At 40.0% G+C, this 12,500-nt stretch overlaps 1 protein-coding gene across 1 annotated transcript; it reads right to left on the reverse strand.

Moving 5' to 3' along the window:
* Positions 1 to 2,079: 2,079 nt before the first annotated feature.
* Positions 2,080 to 2,562, reverse strand: LOC147435712 (uncharacterized). The gene has a single exon (XM_086487770.1). It carries the CDS (start codon positions 2,560 to 2,562, stop codon positions 2,080 to 2,082), a length of 483 nt encoding a protein of 160 aa, XP_086343896.1.
* Positions 2,563 to 12,500: the final 9,938 nt, after the last annotated feature.

Raw genomic sequence — 12,500 nt, forward strand, 5'->3', positions numbered from 1 at the left:
TCATAATATAATGTTGTAAAAACGATTGTGGATACACAATACATGTGTGGGTGAGGTGGTTAGCTTATGCGACCCTAAATTCGAACGACGAGATCACAAATTCAAATCTCCTTGCCACGCTTCGTTTTTCTTGTTGGCCAAGTTCAATACCCCTCGTTTTTTTGGTAGCGTGCCTCGTTTTTTCCGTTGGCCATGTTTAGTGCGCCTCCAAGTCTCGCCCCTCAGCCTTGTCCGTCGATCTTATTACTCCTCCCCGCATTAAATATAGGTGTCACTTAGTGCCAAGGCTATACTACTAGCTTACGCGACCCGCCTACCGACGGGTCTTGCTCGCTCTTACCATGACACAAATTAAATTAATTTAATGATACTTGTTTATATGCTGTCAAATGCCGATTTATGTTGAGAGAGAGAGAGAGAGAGAGAGAGAGAGAGAGAGAGAGACTTAGGATAAAGTAGCCAGTTTAGGGACGGTTTACAAACAAGCCTTTTACTTTTAATATTCTTGGGGGAGATTTTGCAAATTTAATCATTTTGAATATTTAAAAATTGCATCAGAATCCTCATGAAAAGATGAATGCGGTGATACCAAGATTGATTTTTTTTAGATTTTTTTTTTTTTTTTTGAGAGAGAGAGAGAGATTACACAAAAGCACATCAATAAAGAGAGAGATTTCAAACCAAAAACGATTTTGTAACTTTTCAATCAAAAAGATTTCAAACGTTACATCGTTGCCAACAAGGCTCTGGAATATATCTACATAGCACTCTTAGTCGTGCTATTTTAACAGGATCAAGATATTAAGCTGGAGCTCAATATACTTCTCTTAAATCTATTTTTTGGATCCAACTCAAGTAAATCTTGTAATGACGAATCAACCCAAGCTCTACCATTCTTCTTAAAAATAATAGGGCAAGTTAATGTTTCACATAGAGAAAAATAAGAGAAATACCTCGAATAAATTCAGTGATATGACCCATGATGTACGATGCACTGCGTCGAGGATCTATTTGTGCAAAATACTTTGATCTAAGTGAAAGCCAATATGTCAATATTATACTTGATATTATGAATTTTCTAGTTGCAATACTTCCTTGAATACAATATTTGGAGTATAGCATGACTCCGCTTGAGTGTTTTCAGTGTTAACAACAACTCTCACAGTAGCTACACTCCACACACGTGACATTGCAACATATAATTGTCCATGAGAGAAAACTGATGATGTAAGATATAGACCAAGAATTCCCAGTGTTTGTCCTTATGCTTTGTTGATGGTCATTCCAAAAGTTAGCCTGACTGGAAATTGATGACGCTTCATTTGATATGGAATTCCCTTATGACTTCCGGCAACAAAATCTATCCTTGGGATAAAGACTCTCTCTCCAATATTTGATCATGTTATTATCTCTGCCTCAATTACCTTGCAATTGAATTGTTTGCATATAATTCTGGTTTCATCACATAATCCACGTCTTGGATCTAAATTCCGCAATAGCATGATAGGAGCATTTACTTTCAAGACCAAAGCATGAGGCGAAAAACCACCATCAAGTGTAAGGCTATTCAAGTATTCCACTGTATACAAACGCGTGTTTTCCTCAGACATGCAAATTCAATCTGCAGTAAGATACTCTTTTGAGTCTCCATATATTTTTGGCAATGCATAGTCATTGATTGAATCAACCTCTTTGTTCCGAGGAGCAAGTATTGCTCGTTCCATGACCTTCTACACAATGCAAATCTCCATATATAAAGTTGAGAAGGTATGTCAAGCTATTTGTCGGAAGCATCATGTCTGAAGGTATTTTGACTCTATGGTCTCCTCCATTATTCACATCCCCATTGCCAATGTCAAGCACCCAGTGTGAAAAACTTTGTTGAAGCAAATTTCTTCCACAATCAAGTATACACATGTTTATAATAAGCCTCCGTATCTGTGTATATTTCCATTATATATGAGAATGACAAAGTGAAGAATTTACAATGTTTGCACGACTACCTTTTCGTACAACATGTAGTAATTGTTGAAAGCCACCTCCAAGCAAAATAACTTTTCCACCAAACAAAGTGTCTTGCTACATAATATCCCTTAAGGTTCTATCCAATGCCTCAAATACATATCGATGTGTCATCGGAGCCTCATCCCATTTAATTAGATTTGTTTTCTTTAGAACTTCAGCACGTTGACTATTTACCTTTATATTGCAAGTTGATTCAGAATGAAGCTCCAAAGGTATCTTAAACCTAGAATGATCGGTTCTTCTATTACTCAAAAGCAAAGCTGCAATACCAGATGATTCACATGCATGAGCAATTTCACATCTTCCTCGTACTTGTGACAAAAGTGCATTATACAAATACGTTTTTCCTGAGCCACCGGGACCATTTAAGAAGAATATCTTTCCTGAATGTGTGTCAATAGCTTGTAGCACTTGGTGATAAGCATCTCGTTGATCTTCATTTAATGAACTCTCCATACGATCTGCTACAATACACTGCTCATAACCATTGAACATTGTCTCTTTAGCCATAGCACCAATTCCAGTTAAATGTTCCATTGTTGGTGTAAGGTCTCCGACCCCGAGCTAAAAGAACACCATTGTACCATGAAACAATTATAATGAAAAAAGTTACAATTATTAGCAATTTTTCAAAATCTGTCGATGCCATGATGTTTAGAATGTCAAAAAGCTTCCAAAAGTGAATTAAAATAATTTCTGTGGAAATTTCCAAAAATAGTAAGTTTTTGGTCACCCGACCTGTCTAGTTTTGACCGTCTCGAAAAACTGCACATGTACCTCGAATTTGAAAAAAATGCATTTTTGGACCCCGGGGACTGCTAGATATGGTAGGTACTCGGACCAATACGCATTAGTTAGAGCTTAGTATAGCAATTTACAGCATTAAATTCCGACTCGTATGGGCCGTTTTAGCCTAAAACCAATTTTTCCTAAAGTTGTGCGGGGAGGCACCGGGGCTCGAGGCTGTGTGGGAGCAGGTTCCAGGCCACTCTGAGCCAGCTTTAGCAGCTAGGGGCGCCCTCTTGTCTTGTGGGAGTTGTGGGAGAGTTTCCAAGCTTGAGAGTGAGTGTGAGAGCCAGTTAGACTAGCTAACTGGACACTTGGTAGGCAGGAAACTAGACTTGCCAATGCATGAAGTGAGTGCTCACTCAGCTGCTTATAGCAGGTAAGTTCGATTTTCAGCTTGAAGGAGTCTATTTAAGAGTGTGCTCACACACACACACACACACACACACACACACATGCTCACACACACACCCAGTACACACACACCCACACACACACACACACACACACCTACACACACACCTTGGGGAGGTGCTGCCGGCACACAGTTTTTGGAGGAGAAGCAAAGGAGGGAAGTGTTGCCGAATTCTCTCTTGAGAACTCATTTGGATCAGAAAATCGAGAGGATTTTCAGTCCCTAATCACGGTAATCATGGTTTAATTTATGCTCTTCTGTAATTCTCTTCATTATTCTCGTAATTCCTCGTCTACTATGCTTAATCCTAGCTATAATTCCCAATAGCTGCTCTCTAATTTTACATAGCTATACTCCATTACATAATCATCATCCAATTAGCAATTTATGCAGCCACTCATCACTCTTAATCAATGATTAATTCTAGATTAGAGGAGATTTCTCTCTCTAGGCAGCATAGTAATTAATTGTCAACCGGTAATGATGTAGATTCGATGAAATTCTTTCTTTTACCACTCAATATTGTCGTAACTAAGTTAGATTCAATTTTCTCACACATTAGGATGTGATTAAGGCAAAATTTACCCATCATTAAGCCACTAAGAAGGAAATTTTCTCTCACCTATGCATGCGGTAATTCTGCATCTTTCTAATTGCATTAGGAAAGTGACTGAGCTTGCTTAATTCATCTCTCTTGTAATTTAATTAGTAAAATTCTGAAATTCTTAATCATCTAAGCCAAGTGATTAACTTTAGAGCCGGTTTCCATAGGACAAGTAAAGTATTACCCATAAAATTACTAGGTCTCGAAGGAAAAATCTAACCCTCTTGCATAAGGAGGATTGTTCAATGATTCTAATCTTCCATTTGGATTGTTATGATGCTCTCGGACCTTAGCTCTTTTCATTTAAAGTATTGAGTATAAAATGGCACTGGTTAAGAGAACTCGCTTCGGTGGTGCCCACGACCACGAGGCGGGAACGAGCAATGTGAACGGGAAAGGAAAAGCTCCCATGGACGAACAAGCATTGGCCATCTCACGGGCCATTGACGAAGAAATGGAAGAGGTAGGTCGCAATTTTATTCAAGTTGTTTAATTTAACATTGCATACGATTAGCTAGGAAAGAACATATCCCTAAACATGTTGGAGAAATCCGATGGAAACCTCGGCATTTGAATTCAATTGTATACTAAATTCTAAGTAGGAAAGAATGGTTGATGGATATACTGTTTGAAATAGGAAAGAATGTTTGCTAGGGATAATTTAGCTCGGCATGTTCATTTCTATTTCCAATGTTGATACTAGTCCAAACCCCCTCCTGATCACAGGGGGCAGAGTTCCTGGTTAAGGGCTCTTGAATCCACGACTGCTGGTTAAGCGGTGGATACCCACGTCTGCTGGTTAGGCGGTGGGAATTTCCATGTCGTTCTTTCTATGCGATGGACATACCTAGTTGTATGGGCAGCTAGGCGACAAAGGGAGGAGTAAACTCTCGCTAGAGGGGGGATGTTGTACCTCCAGAACATTGGAATTTTAATGAATAAGTTTGAGTAGAATTTTTACTAGAGTACTGTCTTGGTGCCGCTTTGCAATATGATTGAAGGGCTATCTTAACGAACATTGTGATCTGGAATCTAATCAAGGAATGTTTATGTTGAACAATCATTGTGGTAGTAATTAGGATACACAAGGAAGTGTGAGTGTGGGGGTGGAAAGTGGGGGCTTGGTTCAGGTTGCCAATGCCTATGAGAAGGGTGGTCCCGATTGGTCGGGAACTCTCCGTCCCCATAGTGTTTAAATCGACACTAGTATTACTCATTGCCCCTAGAGCGGCAAAGTCTCAAGTGTACGTGCCTCTGAAACATGGGAAAAAAGGCACTCGGGATTTCTCTCCTCTTGGAAGGTGGGTCTTAGGATCGCTAGATAAGTTAAACACGCTTCCCCTGCGAGGTGAAGATAGATCTTGTTGCTAGTAGGCTCGAACTCGATTCACTTTGTGATGAGAGATCGTCCGCTAGATGAACCTGAACCACTTTGTTTATAGATCTAGTGGCCACCAGGTTTACCATCAGATCCTTCGTTTGAGACGGCGGGGTGGGGACCTCACACCTGGTATCAGAGCTATAGGTTTGAACTGGAAAAATGATGTTGTTTGAAATTTTGAAAAATAAGTGATAATAGGATAGCTCGTACACAAAGCTTGAGCATGATGTTTCCCAGAATAATGACATTGGATTTGTCTAATGGATTGTCTCCTGAGTGATGTTAAAGAGTTTTACTCGTTGAGCTTGTTGGGATTCAGTGGGTTCCACATGATGTTTTTTGAGAAGTCGTTGGTGCGACTAGTGCTGCGGGCAGGTAGCTTGTTGATTCACATAAAGTTATAAGTATGGATCAAAGCTCTCAAGTAAAGTTTTTACCATTATTTATCGGACAATTTTGGATGTATTCAATGGAATTTAAACTAATGGTGGAATGGTTAAATCCTTTGTGATAGCTGTACAGATAAGTAGGCTGGTTAAGCCCAAAAGTTAAAATTCTTCTTGAGTATGGAAAAGCTTAGGTTCATTTGAGAAGAGTGCTATAGTAATGAGTTTTATACCATTGGATAGACACCACCTGCTGCTCTCTACTCGGCAGCGCAAGAGAAGAAGCTCCTCCTTAAACAAGCACAACCTCCACTCTTTAAGGGCGAGGGGGCAAATGTGGAGAGAGATGCGGAAGTATGGATGGAAGCAATGGATGACTATTTTGAAGCTGCGGGAACTCAACCCGAGAACCAAACCATGCTTGCAATGTTCCTCTTGTCTGGCGATGCCAAGATATGGTGGAAGCAACATTGCAGGGACTTGGATATCAAGGGATCTTCCCAGTCATGGGAAGACATCAAGGCTGCCGTGATGGAGCGATACTTACCACCCGCTCACAAAGCCTTGAAAATGAATGAGTTTTTCTCACTTCGACAACTGACTTCTTTCGTCGAAGAATACTACTCGAAGTTCGTCACACTTCGGAGATATGCTCCTAGGATGACATTGGAACAGCAAGTAGCACGGTTCTACCAAGGACTCATCGACCCCTTGAACAACCGACTAGAAGCTCTCAGGCCAGCAACTCTGCAAGATGCCTTACTAAGGGCCAAACCGTTAGCTAAAGAGATTCAGAGGACTACCCAAAATAGTCAATACTATTTGTCAAAGAGGGCCAGGACAGAAAACTGGAGTAACAGACCAATTAACCCTGCATACGACCATCGTCCTGTAGTAGCTACTACGGCAGCTACCGAGTTTCCTAATATAAGATGCTTTGAGTGCCAGGAGTATGGACATTACAAAAGCCGATGTCCAAAAAGGATTTCCCAAACATCTGGTGCTAATAATGTACCTCTAAACGTCAACGGGCGAGGTGAACCAAACGAAAGAGGAGGCCGAGGAAGAGGAAACATAGGACAAGGAAGCGGAGCTTTCGCTAATGCCGTAGTGAGACAACCAACTATGGGTGACGAAGCTGATGAGAGAACAACTTTGTATGCTGCAACTGCTAATCCGAGTGAGCAATAATTCAAGCACCAAGATCTCATCAAAGTTCAGCAGAATAAGACGCATAAAGCTAAGGACCATTCTATTATCAAAGGATGACTTTACTTTCGACAAGGGATATATGTACCTAAGTAGTTAGCATAAAATTTACCCAGATGTATTCTTGAAATGAGGACATCTCAAATTTTTCACGTTGGGGAGGATATAAGGTCTCCGACCCCGAGCTAAAAGAACACCATTGTACCATGAAACAATCATAATGGAAAAAGTTACTATTATTAGCAGTTTTCCAAAATCTCTCGATGCCATGATTTTTAGAATGTCATAAAGCTTCCAAAAGTGAATTAAAATAATTTTTGTGAAAATTTCCAAAAATAGTAAGTTTTTGGTCACCCGACCCGTCTAGTTTTGACCGTCTCGAAAAACTGCACCCGTACCCCGAATTTGAAAAAAATGCATTTTTGGACCCCAGGGACTGCTAGATATGGCAGGTACTCGGACCAGTACAACTTAGTTAGAGCTTAGTATAGCAATTTACAGCATTAAATTCCGACTCGTATGGGCCGTTTTAGCATAAAACCAATTTTTCCTAAAGTTGTGCGGGGAAGCACCGGGGCTCGAAGCTGTGTGGGAGCAGGTTCCAGGCCACTCTGAGCCAGCTTTAGTAGCTAGGGGGCGCCCTCTTGTCTTGTGGGAGTTGTGGGAGATTTTCCAAGCTTGAGAGTGAGTGTGAGAGCCAGTTAGACTAGCTAATTGGACACTTGGTAGGCAGGAAACTAGACTAGCCAATGCATGAAGTGAGTGCTCACTCAGCTGCTTATAGCAGCTAAGTTCGATTTTCAGCTGGAAGGAGCCTATTTAAGAGTGTGCTCACACACGCACACACACACACACACACACACACACACACACACACACACACACACACACACACACACACACACACACACACACACACACACACACACCTCTACACACACACCTTAGGGAGGTGCTGCCGACACACATAATTTTTGGAGGAGAAGCAAAGGAGGGAAGTGCTGCCGAATTCTCGTCTTGAGAACTCATTTGGATAAGAAAATCGAGAGGATTTTCAGCCCCTAATCACGGTAATCATGGTTTAATTTATGCTCTTCTGTAATTCTCTTCATTATTCTCCTAATTCCTCATCTACTATGCTTAATCCTAGCTATAATTCCCAATAGCTGCTCTCTAATTTTACAAGCTATAATCCATTACATAATCATCATCCAATTAGCAATTTATGCAGCCACTCATCACTCTTAATCAATGATTAATTCTAGATTAGAGGAGATTTCTCTCTCTAGGCAGCATAGTAATTAATTGTCAACCGGTAATGATGTAGATTCGATGAAATTCTTTCTTTTACCACTCAATATTGTCGTAACTAAGTTAGATTCAATTTTCTCACACATTAGGATGTGATTAAGGCAAAATTTATCCATCATTAAGCCACTAAGAAGGGAATTTTCTCTCACCTATGCATGCGGTAATTTTGCATCTTTCTAATTGCATTAGGAAAGTGACTGAGCTTGCTTAATTCATCTCTCTTGTAATTTAATTAGTAAAATTCTGAAATTATTAATCATCTAAGCCAAGTGATTAACTTTAGAGCCGGTTCCCATAGGACAAGTAAAGTATTACCCATAAAATTACTAGGTCTTGAAGGAAAAATCTAACCCTCTTGCATAAGGAGGATTGTTCAATGATTCTAATCTGCCATTTGGATTGTTATGATGCTCTCGGACCTTAGCTCTTTTCTTCAAGTTTATCATTTAAAGTAGTGAGTATAAAATGGCGCCGGTTAAGAGAACTCACTTCGGTGGTGCCCATGACCGCGAGGTGGGAACGAGCAATGTGAACGGGAAAGGAAAAGCTCCCATGGACGAACAAGCACTGGCCATCTCACCGGCCATTGACGAAGAAATGGAAGAGGTAGGTCGCAATTTTATTCAAGTTGTTTAATTTAACATTGCATACGATTAGCTAGGAAAGAACATATCCCTAAACATGTTGGAGAAATCCGATGGAAACCTCGGCATTTGAATTCAATTGTATACTAAATTCTAAGTAGGAAAGAATGGTTGATGGATATACTGTTTGAAATAGGAAAGAATGTCTGCTAGGGATAATTTAGCTCGGCATGTTTATTTCTATTTCCAATGTTGATACTAGTCCAAACCCCCTCCTGATCACAGGGGGCAGAGTTCCTGGTTAAGGGCTCTTGAATCCACGACTGCTGGTTAAGCGGTAAATACCCACGTCTGCTGGTTAGGCGGTGGGAATTTCCATGTCGTTCTTTCTATGCGATGGACATACCTAGTTGTATGGGCAGCTAGGCGACAACGGGAGGAGTAAACTCTCGCTGGAGGGGGGATGTTGTACCTCCAGAACATTGGAATTTTAATGAATAAGTTTGAGTAGAATTTTTACTAGAGTACTGTCTTGGTGCCGCTTTGCAATACTAATTGAAGGGTTGTCTTAACGAACATTGTGATCTGGAATCTAATCAAGGAATGTTTATGTTGAGCAGTCATTGTGGTAGTAATTACGACACACAAGGAAGTGTGAGTGTGGGGGTGGAAAGTGGGGGCTTGGCTCAGGTTGCCAATGCCTATGAGAAGGGTGGTCCCGATTGGTCGGGAACTCTTCATCCTTATAGTGTTTAAATCGACACTAGTATTACTCATTGCCTCTAGAGCGGCGAAGTCTCAAGTGTACGTGCCTCTGAAACATGGGGAAAAAGGCACTCGGGATTTCTCTCCTCTTGGAAGGTGGGTCTTAGGATCGCTAGATAAGTTAAACACGCTTCCCATGCGAGGTGGAGCTAGATCTCGTTGCTAGTAGGTTTGAACTCGATTCACTTTGTGATGAGAGATCGTCCGCTAGATGAACCCTGAACCACTTTGTTTGCTTCCTCTATAGATCTAGTGGCCACCAGGTTTACCATTAGATCCGTCGTTTGAGACGGCGGGGTGGGGACCTCACAGTTGGGTCTATTGCAGGCAACATATAATCAGAGAGCCTCTTGCCATGTTGTTGTAGGAAGCATTCTATGTGAAGCAAAGCTTCATTTGTTGCCACATCAAGTCATACACTTGCATAAGGAATACACATCCTTAAAGCATAAACATAGTCCTCACAAAATTTGTTACAAAATCGGTCCCATAGAGCACTTGGATGTAGTGGCTCACAAAAGAACAACATGATTGCAAAGAGCTGTCTCAATTGCATTCCATTTTGAAAAAAAGAGGCCGTCTGGAGGCAAAGTAACCATTCTTCATCATCTTGCAATAATCCTCTAGCTATACATGCCTCCTTATATGCAGCATAAAAGTGACCATCATATGTCTGCAAGTCTTCAAAGCATTTACATTCCTTGCAAATATTTAGTAGCATTCGCAGATAATAAACTTCACAGCAGTTGGAACGTTATTATACATTCTTCCAATAGAAACTCCTTGTTATCTTGGATACCATATCTTTATTAAAAAAAAATCCAAACCCAAGCACTTGAAAAATCTGTATATGTGAGGCTATTTGCTTTTGGATAGTTTGATTTGCAAAAAACCATTCTGTCAAGGTAGTTTTTTTATTTCGCTCATTATTCAGCAAGTCTGATATATCATCACAATCTTGGAATGTAACCATATTTTGTGATGGAAGGTGTACTTGGAGTCGTTCAATAGATGGCTTTTCATTGTGCATGTCAAAGCCAAATATTCTCCACATAGCCTCGGATGCAAAAACATAACGTGGATCATAACTATTGATTTCATCAATAACTCCTTCAAAATCTTGAAAAACAAGAGTGGCCCGATCATGTCCCTTATAAACATACTTATAAAGGTATTTTATAGCAATGGCAGTTGAGCAAATTTAAACATTAATGTGGGCTTTGTATCTCAATGATAAGAGAGGGCTATAAGGAACAACCCAATGATGATCCAAATTGTAATATTTTGACGGAACAAACCTTCCATTTTCTCTTCTTAGATACACTGGATATCCACTTTCATTTACAATCGTAGACGTACTAAATGTATGTGGAAACTTGAATCTACATTTTCCATCAACCATGCATGGAGAATTTGGGTTCAAAGGACCACATGGTCCATGAAATTTACAGTGGCTCACTATATCAAATAATTTTGGAAACACATTCTGTTTAAGGAGCTCATCACAAACCAATTTATCATAGTGACTTGTATCTACAAGCTTGTATTCCGATGCAAGTATCAACAATATATAAGCATGAGGGAGACCTCGCTTTTGACACTCTATCACTGAGACATGCCCAATGACCTCCCAAAATAAAGCTTGCTTGATGAGTAAATGCATCATATCTTGAAACTTTTGATAAAACACACGTGCAATCACATCAAGACGATCGATATCATTTTTCCCAGGTAGTATAGCATCATCAATTTCCTTCCATCGTCGGTTACATGTGAATTTAGTGAAGAGATCTAGTTTACCTTTTCTACAAACAATTGCCATTGCATCTTGGTATAATTGACACATATATCTTGGACCTCCAACAAAACAAGAAGGCAACACAATTCTACGGCCGACATTTTGACCTTCAGCCCTCTCTAAGCCATCTCTAGCTTCAACCATGTCAACCAATCCTTGGTACACTTCAACACAAAATGTTCTTTGATTATTTCTCATCCACAATATTCGTGACTCCTCCATAGTACTAAAGGCATCAACGATATATTGTTGTAGTAGCCTACCCCCTCAAAGAAAACATTTCACTATATCATCTATTATTTATAAGCAAAAACTATAATATTGCTTTTGACTCACCTTTTTTTCATTGCTAGTCTCTAAATAAGGATGCTACCCATATTCTCCCCTTGGAAACATTAAAACATACAATGAATACATATATGCTCTGTGCATACTGGAGACTCTTTTCAAGCCTCCATGTTGAAAATTCAACACAATGTCGCGATGGCCAATATTCCTATCATCCCATTCTCCAAGCACAATGGCAGCAACTTCAGAACCCCTTGGAGCAAGATATTGCCAACCATTACGTCGGTGCTATGCAATAACCATCCTAATATTGGGAGCAATAACATCTCTACATAGAGAAGCAACACACCGTAGAGCATCGGCATAGGGATTTACTCTCTGCATCATAGATTGTAAGCACTCCAGAATACTACGATCTAAATTTGGAACATGATGCAATCTTTTATTCAACTCATGCTCAATATCAAAAAAGTATAATTGGGCAAAGCGTGGGACTTCATTGCAACCTTCAACTGGTGCCAAAGAACCAATATTATGATAAACTGAGCCATGCACCTTAAAAATGTATATACCTCTCCCACCATAATTAATAATGACATCAATATGGACACCAAGAGATGCAAATTCCAATACATTACTATATCCCCAAATATTATGTAAAAACTCTCTACTTCTTGTTGAGGTTGAACTCATCAAATCTCTCAATTCAGTTGGTTCATTCAAGGAAGTAGCCTAACTCTTCCATCGGAGCAACAATATTGCCAACAAATGTTCGAATAGTCTTTTCTTCAGCCTTCCAAGCCTTTGCTCCACATTTAGAGCAAACAAAATCTAAGCTTCCCAAGTTGTGTAACACACACGTTTTGAAAAGAACAGATGCTAAAGAATTATGATGTAGAAGAGGAGAAGTAGGGTAATCAAAGTGGATTGACAAACAATACTTTGTTA

This window comes from Adiantum capillus-veneris, chromosome 18 (assembly GCF_014529385.1).
Source record: "Adiantum capillus-veneris isolate H3 chromosome 18, ASM1452938v2, whole genome shotgun sequence".
Lineage (NCBI taxonomy): Eukaryota > Viridiplantae > Streptophyta > Polypodiopsida > Polypodiales > Pteridaceae > Adiantum > Adiantum capillus-veneris.